The 22,329-nt window shown below is 43.1% G+C and overlaps 2 protein-coding genes across 6 annotated transcripts in view; both read right to left on the reverse strand.

The window, feature by feature from the left end:
- Positions 1-10,880, reverse strand: part of CNBD2 (cyclic nucleotide binding domain containing 2) — a 53,139-nt gene extending 42,259 nt beyond the window's left edge. The window contains exons 1-2 of the mRNA XM_025188392.2: positions 9,334-10,880; positions 8,108-8,148 (exon numbers count right to left, since the gene is read on the reverse strand). Coding sequence (XP_025044177.2) covers positions 8,108-8,148; positions 9,334-9,448 — 156 coding nt within the window. The 5' untranslated portion in view covers positions 9,449-10,880. The remainder of the gene's footprint in view (positions 1-8,107; positions 8,149-9,333) is intronic.
- A 202-nt stretch (positions 10,881-11,082) lies between these two features.
- CARF (calcium responsive transcription factor) overlaps positions 11,083-22,329 on the reverse strand; it is a 66,923-nt gene continuing 55,676 nt past the window's right edge. For 3 of the 5 annotated variants that reach the window (XM_075933834.1, XM_075933836.1, XM_075933835.1), the window contains exons 14-16: positions 20,091-20,221; positions 17,466-17,832; positions 11,083-14,874 (exon numbers count right to left, since the gene is read on the reverse strand). In XM_075933834.1, the coding sequence (XP_075789949.1) occupies positions 14,756-14,874; positions 17,466-17,832; positions 20,091-20,221 (617 nt within the window). In that variant the 3' untranslated portion in view covers positions 11,083-14,755. Of the gene's footprint in view, positions 14,875-17,465; positions 17,833-20,089; positions 20,222-22,329 lie in introns of those variants that run through there. The other 2 variants (XM_006130504.4, XM_075933838.1) reach the window with 2 other exon arrangements.

The raw sequence follows: 22,329 nt of genomic DNA on the forward strand, positions 1-22,329 counted from the left end.
GAAAAACTAGTTTCATAGTCAGCATCTGTAGTCGTTCGAATGGAGGGTGCATGATGGTATCAAGCACCAGATCCAGATTCCAGGAAGGAGGTGGTGGTCTTCTCAGTGGATACAGGTATATGGCTCGATGTCGTTGCGAGAGCACCATTGTGAATATCTATGCCATTTTGCAAGGTAAGTACTTTGAGTAGAAGACTTTCTACTGTGTATCAGTATCGTTTTAAGATGGTCCGAGCAAAGGGCCTCTCCTGGTCTGAGACAGTTAGCAACCATGCTGTCAGATGTAGTGAGTCTAGCCTGGGGTGGAGAATGGAGCCGAGTTCCTGTGAGAGAAGATCTGGGTAGAGAGGCAGGAGCCAAGGTGGCACAACTGACATCTTGTATAGGAGCGGGTACCAGATTTGCCTCGGCCAGGACGGGGCCAGGAGAATGACTGTTGCTGCCTCCACTCTGATTTTCTTCAGTCTTGGGAATGAGGACTGTTGGAGAAAACGCGTACAGAAGTGTTTTCTTCCAGGTGATTAGAAAAGCATCCCCGAGAGAACCTTTGCCGATGCCCACTCTGGAGCAGAAAAGGGGGCATTTGGCGTTGTTGGGAGTGGCGAATAGATCCACCACAGATGTTCCCCATCGTGAAAGATGCGCTGAAGTTCATCCGTTCTTATTTCCCATTCGAAGAAACCATCTGCTGAGATAGTCTGCAATGACATTGCTGGTGCCAGGTAAGTAAGTTGCTGTGACGGTGATGTTGTTCTGTATGCCTAAGTCCAGAAACGCACCGCTTCGGCACACAGGGAATGAGATCTCGCTCCTCCCTGTCTGATAATGTAGTACATCGCAGCAACATTGTCTGTCAGCACTCTGACAGAAGTGCCCTGTATGAGGGAGAGGAAGTGTCTGCATGCATGAAAGATGGCTCTCAACTCTAGGAAATGTATGTGTAGGTGCCTCTCAGCCAGTGACCATCTGCCTTGTATGCATTTTTTGTTCATATGTGCGCCCCGCCCGATGTGGGAGGCATCGGTTGTGGATGGCAGAATGGAACTCCTGTCATGAGGTTTTGCACTTTTGTCCACCTGCGAAGGGATGTTCGAACGTACGATGGAAGAGCTACAATTTTGTGGATGCTGTGCTTTGTGGGCATATACACAGTTGCCAGCCAGTGCTGTAGGCCCCGGAGGTGGAGCCGTGCATGGGGAATGACGAAAGTGGTAGCGGCCATGTGACCGAGCAAACGCAGACAAGTGTGTACTGAGATCATAGGAGCTTTGTCGAACACGTGCACGAGGTCCTGAATTGCCTGGAACCTCTCTAGAGGCAGAAATGCCTTTGCAGCAAGAGAGTCTAGAATGGCTCCTATAAACTTTATACTTTGCGTTAGGGTTAACGTGGACTTCTGCTCGTTTACTATGAGACCGAGGGAATCAAAGGTCTGCTTGACTACCAACACCACATGGACGGTGTCCTGTTGCGTTGTGCCCTTAATTAAGCAGTCATCGAGATAGGGGAATATGATCACGCCTAGACTGCGAAGATGTGCTACCACAACAGCTAGCGTTTTTGAAAAAATCCTAGGGGCTGATGCCAGACTGAAGGGCAGAACCCGATATTGGAAGTGTTGGTTGTCTATTATGAAGCAAAGGAATCGCCTGTGCGCAGGATGTATGGCGATGTGAAAATATGCATCTTGTAGGTCGATGACTGCAAAACAATCATTGTTGTCGAGAGATGGAATGATCGTGGTAAGTGTCACCATCTTGAATTGGTGGTTTCAAAGGTAACGATTCAGCCAGCATAAGTCAAGGAGGGCCGGGGTTGGTGGGAGAGAGGGAGGTGAAGGGAATTGTGATCCCCGATTGTATGACCTCCAATACCCATATGTCGGATGTTATGTCCACCCATTGATGACAGAAGGGTCATAGGTGTTGGTGAAATAGAGTTTTGGTGCCAGTGATGTTTCTGACATGCCCTCAACTGGGAAGTCAAACTTGCTATTTTGAGGATAGAGGGTTGGTGGTGTGCGATATCTGGGGCCGCTTTCAATATGGTCAAAAGGACGCTGTGGTTGCCTGTGGAACTGATAGTCATATCTCTTTTGGTAGGGGAAATACCTCCTGCGCGGAAAAGGAGAGTACATCCCAAGAGTCTGTAAGGTGGTGCAAGAGTTTTTCCCCTCATCTGTTTTTTCCGCGAATAGCTTGAGTTTATCAAGGGGGAGATCCTCAACCTTACTCTGTAAGTCCTTAGGAACTCCCGCTGTTGCTAACCATGAGGCCCTTCTCATGGAAATTGCGGTGGTGATGGACCGTGCCGCTGTATCGGCCACATCCATAGCGATTTGGAGACCCGCTCTCGAACATGCTTAGCCCTCCTGTACCACGGTTCGCAAGAGTGCTTTATTGGCCTCAGGAAGATGTTGAGTGAGCTTGGTCAGTTGCGCAATGTTGTCGAAACTATGGTTCGATAATAGGGCAGCAAAATTCTCAATACGGAGAAGAAGCGTAAAAGAAGAATATACTTTCCTCCCGAAGATATCCAATTTCTTTACATCTTTATCAGCCCCTGTATTTCTAAACTGTGGGTTTTTTGTTCTTTGTATGGCTGCATCCACCACTAGGGTATTGGGTTGCGGGTGGGTGAATAGGAATTCTAGGTCTTTTGACTGCACAAAATATTTTCTATCCACCCGCTTCGATGTTGGCATAGTTGACGCTGGGGTGCGTCAAATCTCCGTTGCTGACTCCAAAATAGCCTCATCTATAGGGAGTTGAGGATGTAAGTTCTCTAACAAACTGTATTGTTTTGATTGAACTTCCACCAATTGCACGTTCTGAGATTCTGCCACTCTTTTGAAAAGATCTTGGAATTCTCTCATATTGTCCGGGGTGAAGTGTCCCCAGCGAAAATGGCCTAATCCGGAGAGGAGGATGAGAGATCCGTGGGAGAGATATCTCGGGGCTGATCATCTATGTTGGATATTTGCCCTTCTTCCAGTTCTGAATGGTGTGTTATCTCTAGAGGGGTGTCAGAAGGTGGCAATGGTGGCTGGGTCTTTTCTTGGACCTGCACTGGTGGTGAATAGTGCCAGTAAGTCAAAGAGTGACAGCAGCAGGATGAATAGGCATATGATCGAGATCTGTAATGCCTATGGGAGGTAAGATGGTGCTCATAGTAGTGATCTGAATACGCTGGAGATGATCTCCTAGACGAATATACACTCCTATGTCTACTACGATAGGTTGCGCAGGGGGAGCAAGTCAGAGAGCGAGACCTGTGGGGTGAAGACCTGTGCCATGAAGAAGAGCACCTGTGAGCGTGCGAGGTGTAATAGGACCTCGACTGTCGCTGCGGGGAACATGAGCTACATCGCTGGTAAGACTGAGATTCAACACAGGACCTCCTGTGTGGAGAGTGGTACAACTGATGTGATGGGGACGGTGCAGGAGAAAGTACTGGGGATGGAGAGAATGAAGGAAGGCATGTTTCTGACTTCCTAGCTGCTTTTGTGGGAACGGAAATGGTTCCTGTGTCAGAGTCATCAGTCAGACATCTGTTGTAGTTCCTTGATGCGGCGTAATGGGAAGTCCAATGCCGATGAGGAAGCTGGAGACGTTTGTGGTGCCATTATCTCCTGCAGCGCCGCTTCTTCCAGTGGTGCCGCTTTGTCCAGAGTGCCGAATGCTGGACTGACAGTGCCGGGTGCAGATGAACAGACTTCAGCATGGATGATGGTGCCGGTGCCGATGTGGCATGCACCGTTGATGCCGACATGATGGTCTTCTGGAAGAGCCCGGTGTCGAGGGCTTATAAGATTGCGGGCCGACACCAGAAGTGCCCGGCTTGTCTCCCTGGCTGACTCTTGTTGTGGGAGCAGCAGATAGAGAGCGTGTGGGGAAAGCCCATTTTTTTCTTTGAGGTTATCGCCCCCAGGGATGATGCTCTGCACTTCTGTACTTCATCCGTGTCCGGAGTAGTCTCTGAGAGCCGTAAGACATTGTAGAAGAGGATCATTTTTAATCACATTTCCCTATCCCTATGTGCTCTTGTGGTCAGCTTCGAGCAGTGGGTACACTTTTGGGGAATACGTGACTCTCCTAAACAACAAATGCATGCAGCGTGGCCGTCTGAGGCCGGCATTGCGTCCTAACATAGGGAACATTTTTTTAAAACCTGGGGAGCCAGCATAATGGGTTCAGGTCTGACTGGACCTTCAGTCGAACAAGAGACCTAACTAACACTATAATGAGAAGTAACGAGTATTAATTGTAAACTTTTTGTTTAAGCTGAACGATATAACAAGAACTATAACTAACAAACTAACTAATTAACTAACTAAACTACTACTGTACTCTAATTGTTTTTCATGTAGTCTCCTGAGGAGACGAAGAGAGCTCCGCCAGCAACCGAGGATGGTTGAGAGGAACTGGTGGGAGCCGGACTGCGCAACGTTGTAAAAGGCGTCAAAGGTGCGAGATACGAACTGTGCATGCACGGTCCAGCTGACTACAACTGTGAAATCTTCTGACCAGCAGCGCTGGGACAAGCCTGACACCTAGAGTGGAGCACCCATAGGGACCACTTGAAGAAGAAGCTGTAATTGCCGCTAGGTGTAACTTGAAGGATGAAATAGAAAGACTGGCATGGCTGAGGTATAGAATGTAGTCAAGTATGTACTGAACAGATGACATCTCGGGAATAACTCCATTAGAAGAGCACCATGATGTGAACCTGTGCCACTTAAACAGGTAGGTCTTGCGAGTAGTGTCTCTCCTGCTATGTAGGAGAAAATTCTTTACTTGGTCTGAGCATGCCTGCTCTGCTTGGTTGAACCAGTTAGGAACCAGGCAGTTAAGTGCACAGTGTGTGGCTGCAAATGGGGAAGACACCCGTGATCCTGTGTAAACAAGTCTGGCAGATTGAGCAGGACATATGGCGACCTCAGAGACATCCTGTGGAGGAATGGGAACCATGACTGCCTTGCCCAGGCTATAAGAATCATTGTGGCTTCATCCATCTTGATTTTTAGACCCTGGGTAAGAGGATGATGGGGGATGGGGTGGGAAGTGTACAGAAGTGGGCCTCCCCAGTGTAGGAGGAAGGCAGCCCCCAGAGACCCCCGTCCTATACCTGCTCTGGAACAGTAGCAGTCGCACTTCACATTCTGGTGTGTGGTGAAAAGATCTATCCGGGGAAAGCCCCAGCAGTGGAATAAACAGTGTAGGACGTCTGTGCAGATCTCCCATTCATTGTAGGGTGCAAAATGCCTGCTCAGAGAGTCTGCCATGAGGTTGTTCGTGCCAGGTAAGTACGATGCTACTAAGGTGATGTCATTTTGAATACACCAATTCCACAGCCGGACCACTTCTGTGCAAAGGGACAGAAAGCGTGGTCTGCCCTGGCGATTGACATAATAATACATGGTGGCAATGTTGTTGGTAAGTATACCTATAGTCTTGCCCTGAATATGTCTCTGGAAATGTCTGCAGGCGTTGAAAACCACTCTGAGCTCTAACAAATTTATGTGGAGAGAGAACTCTACTCCCAATCACCAGCTTTGTACCTGCATGGTACCCATATGGGCTCCCCAACCCATCAGAGATGCTTCTGTTGTGATATGTGTGGCAGGGGAAGACTGGCGAAACAGTATCCCAACTAAGTGGGGGAGGGATAGCTCAGTGGTTTGAGCATTGGCCTGCTAAACCCAGGGTTGTGAGCTCAATCCTTGAGGAGGCCATTTGGGGCAAAAATCTGTCAGGGATGGTACTTGGTCCTGCTGTGAAGGCAGAGGACTGGACTTGAAGACCTCTCAAGGTCCCTTCCAGCTCTAGGAGATAGGCAATCTCCATTAATTTAATTTAAGAGGTTGCTGGGACTGGTCCACCACTGTAGGGAGGCACATACCTTGGTAGAAGGAGAAACCAGCCTGGTGACCGGATGTTTCACAGGGACATACACGGAAGCCAGCCAGTGTTGCAGGCAGCAAAGATGTAATCTGGCATGATGGACGATGTAAGTCATAGATGCCGTATGTCCCATTAGCTGGAGGTAAATGAGAACTGTAACCATGGGACTGGTGTCTAGTACAGTCTAATGAGGTCCTGTATTGCCTGGAATCTCTGAACTGGCAAATAGGTTCGTGCCGTCACTGAATCAATGTACTCACCTATGACATCTAGGGTTTACGATGGGATATTTGTGGGCTTCTGTTCATTTATCATGAAGCCTAATGCGGCAAAATTGCTTCTTGCCATCGTCATGTGTTGTGCTTCTGCAAGGGAATGGTCTTTTATGAGGCAGTCGTCTAAGTATGGGAAAATGATGCAGTGCGCTGCCAGTACTGCAAGAGTTTTTGAAAAAAACTCAGTGTTGCTGATAGTCCGAACAGAAGGACCTGATATTGAAAATGCTCCTTCCCTATTGTAAAGTGGAGAAAGCACTTATAAGCCGGGTGGATGGTGAAATGGAAATAGGCGTCTTGGAGGTCGAGAGCTGCGAACCAATCTCCATTGTCTAGATGAGGAATTATGGAAGTAAGAGTCACCATTTTGAAATGCTGCTTCTTTAAGTACCGATTTAACTTCCGTAGGTCGAGAATGGGTCTCCATCCCCCCGTTTTCTTCTCTGTAAGAAAATAACAGGAATAAAACCCTCTTCCACGGAACTCGTCCAGCACCTTCTCTACTGCTCCGATGTCTAGAAGGTGCTGAACCTCTTGTTCGAGCAGAGCCTTGTGACAAGGGTCCTTGTCTCGGGTGAACGAGAATAATACACTAAGCTCCTGCAGGAATGGGAAGGTGACATGGACATGTGCCTAGAGTGATGTCGATACTCTGGGTATGGTAACGATCTATGAGGCAATGGTGACCTGGCTCGCCTGTCATATATATATATAGTGCTCTCGGTGCCGATGGTAGTGATGGAGCTCTGGTGATTTTGGCACCGGTGGAGAGGGAGACTGTACCAGGGAGAACCTCGGAGATGGTGACATAAGCGTCACACTTCTACGCTTGTCTGATTTTTCTGGTGCCTTGGTTGGATGAATGGGTTCGTTGGTTGTTACCGGTGTCAGTTCAAACTGCAGCGCTGAGGGTCTGGGCTGCAGTGCCGACGGTGCCGATGTGGAGGTAGGCGCCAATGTGGACTGCTTCGGTGTTGCGGGCACCAGTACAGACTGCTCTGATGCTGGTAAGGTCAGCTTCGGTGCCGGGGGTGTCGGTGCAGGTGTCAGCGAGTTGCTTGGCACCGATATAGCACTCGGTGCCGACGGTGCTGTAACTGCCGATTTTTTGTGGCTTGAAGTTGGCCTATGGAAGGCGGTACTGGAGGGGCCTGGTTTGCTCCCTGTGCTACTGGGGACCGATGGTAATGATTACGACAGTGACACTCTTTTCTTTCTCGTGGGGGCTGTCCCTGGAGAGGATGCCCTCTGCTTCTGAGGAGATGCCATGTCTGACTCGGCTTGTGCAGGGTGAAGAGCCTTATCGAATAATATCATTTGGAAGCGCATCTCCCTGTCGCGCCATGAGTTTAGTGCAATGGGAGCACTTCTGCGGCACATGGCTCTCACCAAGGCACCTGATGCATGAAGAATGGCCATTGGAGGCCAGCATTGCATCTCAGCAGAGATTACATTTCTTGAAGCCAGGGGAGCCCAGCATGTTGAAATTACTGTTGTCTTCAGCTTTCTTTCCCCTTTAGGAAGGGGGTTTAAGCTGTAATTATACACAGTCTGGGAGACAAACTTGTTTCTTTTAAACTAGAACAAGGAGAATGACTATGACTAACAATTAACTAATACTAACTAACTAACTATTTATAACTATTCTAGGTTCTGACGAGGAGAACACAGAGCTGAGGGAAACTCCATCTGCGACCTGTGGCGGTTGAGAGGAACTGGTGGGAGCCGGATTGCGCACAAGACAAGATGTGTGAACGGCGCAAGACTGTACCGCGCATGCGCGATCTGGCCGACTACGGCTACTCAAAATCTCCAGACGGCAGCACTGCTCCCCTACAGCAGAGCACCCATGGGGACCACTCAAAGAAGTAACAGTTTATATTGTCAGGAAAAAAAGCCGAGTGATTTCTGCAGGGGAAAAGATCATACCTTAACTCTTCTTTGCTGGTTAGTCGTATCTGGCTCATCACCTACAAATAAATAATGCAGCTTGCTTTAAACAATGCCTTTAGCATTCATTAATCAGATCTCAACATATGCTGCTGTAAGAAGATAATTATTTCAGGTGAGCTATTTGTTGCAGTTTATTCTGGGCTCAGGAAGCTCTTTTCTAGACTGGGCAAATGAAGTTTTATAGGCTCTCTGCTAAAGGCAGACAATACAGTTGAGGCAGATCCCCCTTCCCCAGTTACAGCCAAGTTCCATCACTAGGAGACAGAGGACAGTTTGCCTGGTCTCCTGAACAGACTGCCTGTTGATGTGTGTAGCGGGAGGAGTGAGCTATAGTTTATCAGTAAGTGGGGAAGTAGGCCAACAGCTATCACACAAAGTCTAGTGAAGAGCTGGCAGAATATGAAAGATATGGGAACAAGGCAGTTTCTCAATCCAGGCAATTGGGAGGAATGTCAGTTTCATCTAGTCTCCGCATGGGGCAGAAGAAAGAAGCAGAGGGAGTGAAGAAAGCTGCCAGAATCTGACACCCATCCACACTGCTAACCCCTCTTCCTGCCCACAATTGCAAAAGATGCTTTGTTGCTGTGAGTAAAGCCAAGTAGCTGCCTGCTAGTCCCTGCACCTGTGCTGGTCCTTGTTTGGAACTGGGAGTACCTGAGATGGGGGGGAAGAACCCCACAAGTTGAGTAAAAAACCCACCATCCATAAGGAAGGAGGCAAAAAGGAAAGAGAAAACACCAGTAACGAAAAGAGACAGAAAAACGGAGCCACACAGAGGCAACCCTACCAGGATCTGGCAAGAGAGGCACCCAATGACCCCTCTCAGGAAACAGAAGATTCCAACAGCAGCAGACGGGGGTTGGGTGGGGGGGGGGGAACAACTGCAGTAGATGGCCCTGTGACTTGTGGACTTGGAATTGATAAGGAGACAGGCTGAAGGAACAGGCCTGCGGGATTTGGGTGGCGATTGTATGCATCTGGGACTGGAAGAGATGAGACGGTAGGAATGAGGAGTTTTTACAGGCAGCTAGAGACTAATAGGAGATATTAGGCCTAGGAAGTAAGGTGTGGCTTCCTGGTCAAGCTGAGGGGAGAAGAGGTTTCTTTTGTGGGCTTTGGGCAGGGGTTTTCTCTCCTATGCTACAAGATGCAAAGTGCATATCAGCCTTGGGGATAGGAGTTTACTTCTCCCTGGTACTGACCAAACCAGGAACAGAGCTTCAGGCATATAGGAAATGAAGAGCGCCTTTTCTTGTACATGGTTGCAGCTCCCCAGAGGAACCCCTCCTGCCTGCTAGTCACAGATTCTGCCGCCATGTCAGGCCTTTGTGACAAGTTCAGAATCCAGCTATAGAACTGCAGAACCCCATGGAAACACTCCAATAAAGACTAAGGAGGTTAAATTGTATTTAATCAGCTAATTGAGTAGTCGATGGAATTTCCATCAACTACTTGATTAGTCAATAAGGGGGGAAACTGTAGAGCCACAGCAGGATTAGCTCCCAGCTCCAGGAGCTAGCCCCGCTGTGACTCTGCCTTTTAAATGTAGTAAGAGTCACCTAGCTTTTACTATGTTTAAAAGGCAGAGCAGCAGCAGGGGACCAGGTGTGAGCTGAGACTCAGCTGTCCTGGCTTGTGCCCAGTCCCAGATGCTGCACCTCTGCATCCCTTGCCCCCCTCCTCTTGCGTGGAGACTGTGCTGAGGGGAACCAGCTTCTAAGCAGCAGCAGGGGGGAGGAAAGAGGGAAGCCATTAATTGAGTAGTGACTTGACTAGTTGCTTACATCCCTAATGCTGACCACAGCAGTATCCCACTCTCGGAAGCTCAGCCCCCTACATCTTCCTCTTTATGGAGCCTCCTCCCACAACAGATGGGGCACCCAACTCCAGCTCCTTCCTCCACAAGAACCACAGCCTTGAAACACCCCTCCCATTTCTCTTCATGAACATCACCTCACAGCAATACTCCTCTCCAGGGAAGTCCACCTTCCTAGAATAGCTTTCATGGTCTTCCCTGTGATGTCTCCGATAGTCTTTCACAGGTTGCACTGTCCTGACATCTCTTTAAGTAGCCCAAATATTCCTTCTTTTGGGACTCACCTTTGCTGGTTCTCCTCCCACCAAAAAAGCCCCTCAAACAAAACACACCACAATGCAGGAAAATACAGCATGACACTGTAGTTTTTCTGCTGAGCCCTCTCAATCCTACCCTAAGTGTCAGCTGCAGCAAGGGATTGTCCTTGATAAGCATAACTCCAATGAAGCCATAGGCCATGTCTTCACTCAATCGATCTTCCAGAGTTCAATTTAGCAGGACTAGTTAAGATTCACTAAATCAAACCCACAGGGCATCTTCCAGCTGGTACTCCTGCAAGAAGGAAAGCCAATGGAAGGTTTGCTTCCATTGGCCTTCTGCTCTCGGGATAGTGGGGAAACTCAACTGAAGGTACGTCAAATCCAGGTATGTAATTAACGTTAGCTGGAGTTGCGTACCTTGATTTGACCTTCCCCTTTAGCATAGACTTGGCCACACTGCTAGGAACAAGGTGAACAAACAGGAGGAGACTGAAGAGGCAAAGGTCTTGTGCACAAACGACTTTGGTCTCCTGTGGATCCCAAACATTCAGGACTGACATCCATGGCCGGTTTGATGGCAAAATATGTTCCCTGAAGGAACACTGAGGAAGGGTTTTTTCCCCATAGGAGGCAGCAAATGAGGCTACTATGTCTTAAAACTAACTTCAGATTTCAAGCCAGATTTCAAGAGGAAGATACTTCAGCTGCACATATCAATATATACACCTAGATGATGTATAAATAATAAATGGATACTTACTTGGATGTAGGCACTTTCAAATTTTGCATATAATAGTGAGGAAACATATAACAAACTTGTGTCCATCCTTTTAAATAAGCAAAACTTCTGATACACTGAGAATGGCTCTAGGATATTTTTGTTTTATATAAGACTTAGCATTTTCAAAGTTTTTCTGTTTATGGACTATTTCAGCAGTCAATATTAATATATATGTATCAAAAGCAATTATTTTAGATAAGCAGCATTACACAAACTGCACCTCAACCTGTAGGAAAAATACAACCAAGACTTAAATTATTACATAATACAGGCTTTTTCTTTAAAAAAAAAGTTTACATTTCAACAAGAAACACTATACATTAGTTTACAATATATATAGATTTGTCTCTCTTTAAACTTTGTACAAACTGAAACATTCTTCAGACTATACAATCAAGCTTGTATCTTGACAGCAGATAAAGGAAAAGAAGGCATTGTAACCTTGCTGGTTTCTAGGCTTAAACAGGAACCATGGTCTCTTGTCTTTTTGGTGATTTTTCTGCATTTTACCCAATAGTTTTTGCATACACACAACCTTTCTGTTGAAGCAGACCAATCACTCTTCATGAGCAACTGACGTAAGGGGGAAAGACTGGTGAAAATTAGTTCATTTTAAACCATGTGGAAGTTCAAAATTAGTAGAGTTGTAAAACAAGTGTTTTGAACATGCCAAAGTTAACTTTAGAAATGTTTCTAATTCCTATTGTGAACTCAAAGCCAACTGTTTTGCATGTAAACTCACAATAAATGACTATGCAACATATTCAGAACAGCACTGGGGTCGATTCTTCGTTCACTCACAGTAGTTTAACACTGATGTAACTACAATGTAATCAATTTAGTTTATACATGTTCATGAGAGGAGAATCAGGCGTTTTATCTGTAACCTTCAATTGGAAACTAGCAGATCAAAATACCAATTTGACTACAATGAGTGGGCCTATGTGGCTAGTTCATTTTAGTCTGTGGGAAACATAACACAAGTAATGTACGTATAACTCTGTAAGAGAAAAGACTATGCTCTCTCAGAAGAAAAATGTGACATTACCAGAGTTTATATTTAGAGGGAAAATAATTGGAATTTAAAGAATTTGAAGTTCATTTTGATACTATAATTAGAATATCAGCCACAAACATTTAAAACAAGATCAATTATTTTATAATGTTCTAGAAATAAAAACCAGGAGAAATAGGATGGCAAAAAAACAGGGATTAAAACTTTTATATTAATGTGTAATTTCTTACACTACATAACTGGACCCTTTAAATTTATTTCTCGCTGTACTTTGACAAAAAACAAAAACCCAACCCCCTCTCCATCCTTCTGGTTCTATTCTTTTCAGGGTACTATGCAATTCAAACTAGACTGAGGAAAGTCACTCTTCAGTCCGCTATTCAAAATGACCTAAAAGAGTGTTTCCTTTAATAGCCTGTATTTACCAAGAGTGAAGTCCATATCCTTTGAATTTTCTCCTGGTTAGTGCAAAAATCAGACCACATATCATATTAGGAGGAATAGTAACTGGTGGAGGAATAGCAACTGAGAGAAGAATAGCCCTTCCTAAGCATTGTCACGGGGGAAATAAGAAGTATTAAATATGCTGGTATTCAAATCAATGAAAAGTTTTACCCTAGTTTTTTATATTAAGCACGAATATAGAATGTTGTAAACCTGTCACTGGTAATTTTTAATACTAATTTGCTGCTCTGAGTCAAGATTTCAATGTCAATATCATAGAATTTTGAGAAGGGTAATCTGTTCTGGAATGTACAAATGAAACTGCAAAAGGAGCAGGAAAAGGAAATGGGATATTCAACAGTAGCTGAGTGGGAAGAAGAATCAGTTTCTAAAATACTGTTGAATATCTATTTCCTTTTCCTGCTCATTTTACAGTTTCAGTTGGTACACTATGGTCCTGAAGTGGACAAGATGTCACAAAGTTAACAGAAAAATAAAATGCACAGCAAAATATCATTGTATTTACCCCAGCAGAAATGTGTAAGGCATACCACAAAAGACATGAGTTTAAATGCAATCTATGAGTCTCCACACAACTGAAGATTTTGTAACTGCCAACATGCTGTCTCTTACTTAAAAAGAGCACACACTCCCTGTTGGAACATTCTAATTTGAACTAGAAACAGATTTTAACGTTAACAGTATCAGCAATACTCAATGGAGGTATGACCTTAACTGATGCAGCCTGTAAAGATATTTAGAGAAACTAAGCATAACGGGAGATTTCAAGAATCTTTAGCTTTAAATGCTCAAGAGTAAGGAAATTCAAGATTCATTCAGATTTCTAAGATTTAAAGATATCTGTGCATATTTCGAACACTCATTAACAGTATCAATTTGAACAGTTTTTATCCTTTACATGCACAAATCATACTTGTAATGCTTTTTCCTTTGCAAATCTGTGAGTAAAACCATAGTCAAACTGATCTTGCACGTTATAAAACCAAGAGTGAATTGTTATGGCTGAGAATGTGGATTAATAATGGATATCTGTTAGAGTTGATGCTGTAAACAACATCCAAAGCAAAGCAATTGTTATTTAATTTGGTATCTATGTTGTATCAGTTTTATTTCATTTTTTGCTTAAAACTGACTTTAAAATATTTGTAAGTATCAGTAATTCATTATGAATTCTGCATGGCACATAAGATATAAATCAGTTCTTGCTACTTGTTATGGACTTGTCTTTGAGCATGATGTGGAAAAAAATATTCTTCTGACATTAATCCAGTTAGCTCCTTAAATTCAACTGACCAGAAACATAGACCCTGTTCAGTCGTAACAGCTGTCTCAGGGAAAACCTGAGACCCATTTATTCTCTGACCACTACAAAGACATCATTAGTGACATCATTGTTTTGCTTTTCTACTGTTTATCTAGCAGTGCACCACAGATGGCTTACAGATTTCGAATATTGTTTTTAATAATGGTATCACTAATACTTATGCCATGGCCATCTGTATATTAAATCATATGCTTCAGAATGTAAAGTGTAAATATACAAAACAAGAGGGAAGTAAGCCTGAAAAATGGAACTGTTTCTTTTAGTCATTATGACCAGCTGGCTGCTGCTCTGTCAGAGTAAAGGCTGAAGGCTAAGAAAGTAAACCCCACAATAAAGCCAAAATGTTAAATGCATCAAAACATAATCCTCTTTTACTCTGCAATCCATCTGCTCCCGTTCATCACCCAATTTAATTGTCACCTGGCTATTTTACCTTTGCATCACTAACATTCCTGTCAGATGCAGTCCACATTTTTCCTGCATCCATTGCCCTTGATATTTTTCAAGTGTTGTGCCTTGATTTCCAAAGACTTTATTTTTCAGTCAAAATGATTGCCGCTATTGATGCATGTCAGGGAAGATTCTGTTTTTGGAATACCAAGAGAGGTGAGGGTTTCAAAGAGATTAGTAAGTAGCAGCATTCTGATCCATATTATTAAACTAGTGGATTTAATTTTGGAAGACCTATTGAAATTATGAGTAAACTAGACCATCTGGATAGTATCTGAATTACTCAAAACTTGGAAGGGAAGAAAGTGGAGCTACATATAGGAACTGAATGACCTGGAATTGGCAGTGAACCGTATCAGCTGTAAATCAAAGCAGCTGTCTGTCAGAACTAGTGTATGGAGCCTACACAGACTGTCACAAAGCCATTTGAAAAATGGCATTGTTTGGAGAATATCCGCCTTCTTTTCCAAGACCGAGTCCTCCGAGTTGCAAATCCTTAATGCCTTCACAGATTTAAATAGCAGCAGAGCTCTGGCAGTCTCTGATTCTATCTGCCTCCACAGACAATGCTTGTTCTTTGGGTTCTTGTTTAACTTGGCCCACACAAATGGTACCCTCTGGACTTTCTTCAACTTTAAAAGCAAAACATAAAACAAAACATTATGGTCAAGACTTGATCTATAACACTTAGCTCTTAAGAACTGTTTACAAATTACAAGCAAAATATGACTGTAGTTTGGGAAAGCATGGTGATTTATGCCAGCACATGGGGCACTGAAGATATCAGCATTCCAGTAATTTAACAAAACCATAATACATGCTTTGTTAAAAGATGAAGCAAACAGAATTTAATTTGTTCAAATCAAAATTCTGAACAAAAATCTGAAATAGTTTTACACATGAAAAGGAACAAATGAACTGGAATCTATAAAGTTACTTTCTCTAAGGAGCTCTTTTTTCATCAACATGAAGAGTTCCTTCTTTATGTATTAATCTGAGGTGTGTCTGATAAATATAGTTTGCCAAATTCAGCTGCGATGTAAGTATTATTATACTGAAGATGCTGGAGTTGTATGCAAGTACACCAAGACTGAATTTGGTATGCCCACTTAAATACACAAACCTGTCATCTTAAATAAGTACTTTTTGGGAAGAGAGTGTCTGTCAATAATAATTGTGGGCATGAAAGAGACAGATTACAATAGAAAAGTTGTTTTCAATAATAGTATAGAATTTCTTCCCGAGCACAGAGAAATGATCTTACTGAACATGTTACACATTTTCATCAAGATATTCTATTATTTAACTATCAGTTAAATTAGAGAGAAGCTGGATTGTAAGGGATGACTTTTAACTGACTTGTCCTGATGTGTGTCTCAGAATCTACAAAGTGCAGCACTGAAAAGTTCTTCTAAATTCTAAATTTGGGCCTGCCTGCCTGATAGCATTGGACTTACTGGGGGGGGGGGGAAATTCCAGCTTTAGCTGTACATTATCTCCTCACCTGTCACTTTCCAGGAATCTCCAATACAATTATGTGGCCTCTTATAATGACAAAATATGTGGTATTTAGAAACATCTGTGAATTAAATTGTGTTTCAGAATTCAGGTAATTAATGAGAGGCACTGATGTTCTGAAAGGAATCTTGAACACTTTCCAGAACAAGAAGGATGGTAACTATGAAGTGATGGAGGATGTACAGCCCAAATAAATGAGTTATCATCAAGAAATGTGCACTGACCTCCAGAAAAATATAAAAAAGAGCTTAGTTAAATTTTCCTCATATCTATAATTTTATTCCTTTGTTCTTTTTTCTGTTATGTATAAAATATTTCTTTAAAATTCACTCAGCTTTCCACCAATATTTTGGAGAGACAGCACCATCCAGCTTGAAAGGACAGACAGAAAGACTGATGGACTAGAGAAGAGGAAATATTTTTGATGACCTCTCTGGAATCCTTATACCAACAATAAAAACTGAATTTTTAAGAACAGTAATTAAGGTCAATTGTAAGAATTTAAAATAGCTTTAAAATACCATTCCAGTGCAATAGACTGCAAAATCCAGGACAATTTTAGATAATTTAAACATTTGAGAATTTGATTGACTTAGATCAGAAATAAATGATACAATCAGTAAATGCTTCCATTGTTAGCTATATATATTCCTGCTCAACTAGTCAGAACTTACATTTCTGAATTCTGACTCTGAAAAAAATAGGGCTCCTTACAGTTATTTTTTGGCTGCCTGCACACTCAGGAAGAACAAAATTGCTTAGATCTACATCTAGTCCACATTCAGAGGGTTTATTTCATAATAATTGGAGTTCAGAACTTTTTTTTTTAAATTAAAGCCTATATTTTGTAACAATTTAATCTGTAGATGAATTCTACACCAAATTCCATGGCAGAGGTTTTGCAAAATACAACTCCTTGATAAAAAGGACTTTCAGATACTCTCTAGTCTATGAAAGGAGAAAAATTTGTTTGGCTTTACTGTGATTTTTTTTAATGTATTTTCTTTAAAAAAAAAAACCCAAAAAATGTTTTAAACCCCAAGAAATTATATAATCAAAAAAGTTGTAACTACCTGTGCACTCCAACTGAACAAACTGAAAGTGAGACCTCCCAAAAGACAGTCTGAGTAAGTCTTTGATACTAGGGTGGTTTTTTTTTTGGCAGGGGGAGGAGGCCGGGGGGGGGGGGGGGGAGAGAAGGAGGGAGGGTCACACAACATTTCCAAGTTGCTAAGGTTTTGAAGAATTTAAATACATTAATAACAAACAATCCGCAGCTCCCTAACAAAATTCCCTTGTTGTAACTGTTAGTTAATCAAAACATACATGGCTTTTGTTAATCAAAAATATCTTATTTACCACAAAAATCTGGTTTTAGTATAAGAATTGTGTTTAGCATAAAGCATTTTTCAGTAAATGAAAATATATTGATAAAGTCTGAGTAAAAAGTCATGAAAAATGCCAGAAATTGAAAAAAATCAATAGTTTGACAAAAAAATTAATAAAAAAAGACCATTTTCAGAAAGAAAAAAAGTTTCAAAAATTTCAATTAGCTGCTTAAGAAACTAAGTGGTATCCACTCATTCAGATATTTGAAGGAGTATTCTAGAGATGACAAATCCCCAAGCCGCCCCATAACACACGTGGCTAAGAAAATTCATTCTCAATTTGTGCATTTAAATATCACAAGCAGATTTAAACTTACTAAGATCTGGATGATTGTCTACAATCCGTATTGGAATGGTCTGGACGTCTCCCAAAAGAAACTGATGGATCCCTCCCTCCAGGCTTCCTGTATCCTCTACACCTCCAACAGTTACCAACTGCCCCATAGTGACCAGATTTTGATCAGATATAGGCAGATTTCCAAGAGCGGAGGCAGTACTGTTGCTCTGGGTTAGACTGGAACCTGAATGAAGGTTGTGTCCCTGACTCAGTACTAGAGAGTGGTTGGTTATCACACTCCCTAAGGAATCCAGAATGCTGGCAGGGTTGGGAGGAGAATGGTTATTTACTGCTATCAGGGCTGTTGCTCCATCCATGGAGGTGAACGTTGGTTGTAGCTGTAATCCCTGTGACAAAGACAACAGTAAATCAGTATCACCGTGTTTCTATATCAATCAATACAATAGTGTGCAGAGTGTCTCTTCCCTCAGGGCTCTGAATTGGGGGGCTGTAGGGAAACTGTATCAAAAAGAAATTTGCATTCAATTATGAAAGAAAGTCATGTTCCCCAACCGTGCTTTTTCTCAGGGAGAGAGTGGTTGTGAAAAGCAGAGCAGTTTGTCTCTGAGCAGCTGCTCCTTTAAGAGGAAGGAACGGGCAGTGAAAAAAATTGAGGCAATAGGCCATTTGGTCTTCACAGGAGGTGGACAGGGGCAAGCAAGCAAAATAGCAGCTAGTGCAGGGGAAAGTGGGGGTATCTAGGACAGAGGGAAATGGGGCAGTGATAGCAAGGGACCCATAAAAACAGAAGGGTCAGCAGCAGTTGATTTTATGGGTGTCTTCTGTGTACTGTAATTCCATTTAGGACCATTATAGGCCCTCAGTGATTTACTTTATTTAGGGAAGGAGAGAATTGGTGCTGGGCAACTAAAGAGGAAGTAAGCCAGAAAACAGGAATTACTGGGGTGGATGTCTAAGGAACATGGATTGGAGAAGAAGAGAAAGATTTGCAATTATGAGCCTTTGTGGAGAGAACAATGGGTTGAGTTTCTGGGATCCGGTTGGAGTAGGACAAGCCTAGGGTTCTTAGAGAAAGAAACCTACCGTTTCTGGGTTGGAGTTGGAAGCTGATTTTTGGTTTTCAATACAGTTTAAGAACTTAGAGAGAAGGGAAATAAATAGAAATCTCAAACTAGGGACATGAAAAGTTAACCATTTCACATGAAGTTACTGTTCACCATTGGGGCTGCTCCAATCCTACAAGGCCAGTGTGCATCAGAGGCAGGGGCTGCTCCAGTTGTCCCCCCTTTAATTGGTTAACTGGTTAAACAGCACATTTAACTGGTTAACTCATTAAATGGGATTTTACATTCCTACCTTAAACTGCTGTGCCCTCACATTGATGGCCTCTCCCCATAATAAAACAACATTTTTGGCCCTCAGGAAAATAGATGGACACCACTAGTGTAAGAGGCTGTGGACTTAGCTCACTGACTGCATCAATCATAAGGCATCTCATCCTCTGATTTAACAGTGCTCACAGGGTAATAGCAAAATTACATGCCAAGTAAAAGCCAAAATGTGCAAAAATACAAGAAAGCTGCCTGAGAAGGGACTGACAGCTACTTCAGATCCGGCTTCTTTTAGCAAAAATGTGGTGGGCATGGATCAGTGTTCATACTGCTATTCCCATCAGTACCTGGCCCAGGCCAGTGGATGCTAGTGATCCAACCAGTGGGCTACATTTGGTAGTGAATCCTAATCACGTGGCACTTGAGGCATGTAAAATGACTACACGATTAACCAATAGGCCTAGGCTTATTGGTTAATCTGGTCGACTTAAAAGCTAGCTCTCTGTGCATATTGGCTTCCTCCTGCCCCCTCATCCTCTGCACTATTGCCTCTGTATCAATGCCCCTCCCCTGGTCCCAGCATTGCTGCTCTATCAGAGGCAATAGTGCAGAGGGCGAGGGGGCAGGAGAAAGCCAATATGCACAGAGAGCTAGTTTTTAAGCTGGCTCTTTATGTGCTGGCTCCGCGGACCTGCTTGACCCTATCCACCCCCTGCGCGGAGGGAGAGGGCAGGAGAGGCTGCCACAAATCAGAGTCTGTCTGTGGTGGGACCAGGCTCGCCATGGTCAGAGGCTGCTCCGGCATCCTACAGAGCAGCCTTTGTTTGTTGCAAGCCTGGTCCCACCAGAGACATAGGCTGTTCTGTGGCAGCAGCCCCTGTCCGTGGAGGATCTGAGTTCCCCATGGACAGAGGCTGCTACGTCACAGAGGCTGCTCTGAATCCCCTCCGCCCCCAGCCACTGTGGACAGGGGCTGCTGCCACCCTGCGCTGCTGCCTCTGATAAAGAGGCACCAGTACCAAGTGGAAGGGACTCCCAAAGAGTTGGGCTGGGAGCACACTGGCTGCCGGTCCCGTCACAGGGCTCTATCAAATAGTCGTGTAACTGCTGAAATCTGATGTGGTTACACAACTATTCAATTACATACTAACATCCCTATTGCGCATATGCTAAAAGGAGCAAAAATTAAAGTAGCGAGTGGGATAGTTAGCAGAGAGGAAGCTTTCGGTCCTCAACCTCTCCATCAGGCTTTCCAAAACTGCATAGGTTGAACTTCTGACCATCTTGGTGAAGGTGTTAGAGAACATGACTACCTGAAGCTGTGCAAATATCTTGGGGTGGAGCGAAGAGAGCGAGGACAACAGCTGAGCTGTCTCTGGAGGTAAGTTCTCCCCTGGGTGACTGGATTCCACTTTGGTAATGATTGATTCTCCTGGTGAACTCCCTGCAGCACCATAGAGACCAAATGAGCAGGGATTATGACAAAGATTCTGTTAGTTAATGGAGTTCGTAATACCAACCTGAATCTGATGAACAACACTCAAACATATCAAAACACTGAAACACATAAAAACATTTCTATTTTCATAATAAATAATCTTTATTTTGTGCAGAAAAACTTAGGTGCTAAAGGAAGGAGACTAGGTTGGATGTGAGAAAAAGTAAATACTGTAGTACATAGAGTTAGAGTTTAAATTTTTAAAAAGAAAAGGAAATTACTATAGTATGGGAAGTAACGCATCCTTCTTGTTAAATTCCAAGTTATGAATTAGTGGGAATCTAAAAGCAAAAACATTTTAATCAAAACAGCAAGTAAGTTGTTTGAACATACATACCTCCTAGATAAAAAAAACACACACAAACAGACTAGGAGGGAAGACTGAGAAAGACAAATTTAACCATGAACTACATAGTTCTTCAGTAAAGCCTCATGCTAGAAATCCTTTAAGTTTCTCCCCATTGGTTCTGGAAGTAGAGTTACTTCAATGTAGGTAACTATTTTACAAAGCTCTTTTTCCCAAAAGCCCGTCTGGTTTCCAGACTATTGTATTTTCCTATGGAAAATCCCTATATTATGGAAATTTTACTTGTTCCTGAAACTTCGTAAAATTAAGATTTACCCAAATAATTTTCCCTAAAAAAATCTTCCACTGGCTCTTCATATGTCCAGTCTCTATTAGATGCAAAACATTTGCAAATTAATTAATGACTCCAGTCAGAGACAGACATGTAGTTGTGTTGGCCCACTGTCCTTCTGAAATCTTGCAATTTTACCTCTGAAATCAACATGTGATTTATTTCCCTGGAAAGAAATCCCATAAAATTTCTAGAAACAGGAGTGGAAAGTCCTTCAACATATACTGAGTCTCAAACTTTAGCTGCTTAAGAAACAATCCCTGACTTTCTTTGAATGCAATTATCTTAATATACTGTAGTTGGTGCAGTAATGCTGTGGTTCTTATTAATACTATACAATTATTCCTTTTGCATCAGGTGAAGGGTTATTGCCTAATATCCTATACTATACAGCAGCACAAATGTTCCAGCTTCTCAGTCAGCATACTAAATACAATCATATGGATGTTCTGTAGATATTCATTTTACATCCATATTTATATGGAACATATCACAACAGATGCAAAAGAGAACAGATAAATATGTATAAAGATGGATAATTACAGGATAATTACAGGATGGATAGTCTCGGCTTGACAAAGCCCTGGCCGGATTGATTTAGTTGGAATTAGTCCTGCCTAGAGCAGGGGGCTGGACTTGATGACCTTCTGAGGTCTCTTCCAGTTCTATGATTCTATGACAGGAAATTCATGCTTATGAGAAGATAAATGGCACCAAATGCAGAAGGATATATATGCTGAAAGAGAAATGGATTTCTCCACAATCAGCAAAAAAACCCGAGCTCTCCCCAGGTTGTTGACTGATCCTTTAAAGGAACAACTCTATACTGGCATAAGAGAGATTATTTGGACAGTAATTGTCTTTTACCGTTCCAGATACTCGTGCTTGAATGGAAGTTGGTATTCTTAAAGTCCAGCTTCTCATTTTACTTAACTTTGCAGTGAAGTAGTTATCCTGTTGTGACTTCATATTCAGTTTCTGTAAAAATGCATGCGATGTCATAATGTACATTGCTATATCCAGGAAGGAGGATGCCAGCTAACTACAAACAACTGCAGCAGCACCAGAGAAGATGTGAGAACTAGCTGATTGTGAGAAGGAGACTGGCTACTGTCCATCTCAGCGAGTAGACAATGCTCCACCCCTCACCCCCACTGTTCTCCTATCCATCAAGATCAAGAACTGGTGTATACCTACTGACAACAGCAAGTATCTTGATGGATAGGGGAACAGTGGGGGCGAGAGGTGGAGCCATGGCTGAGGAGGAGCCATTCCTATGATTCACCCACCCCTGCTCCACCCCTTCAAAGCTGAGAAGTGCACTGCCCCTACACCTGAGAGGAAACAACTTAGGGTGCTGCTAGTCAGGGACTCTCTGCTGAGGAAAACAGAGACACCCATTTGCTGATCTGACAT

Source organism: Pelodiscus sinensis, chromosome 7 (assembly GCF_049634645.1).
Source record: "Pelodiscus sinensis isolate JC-2024 chromosome 7, ASM4963464v1, whole genome shotgun sequence".
NCBI classification, from domain to species: Eukaryota; Metazoa; Chordata; order Testudines; family Trionychidae; genus Pelodiscus; species Pelodiscus sinensis.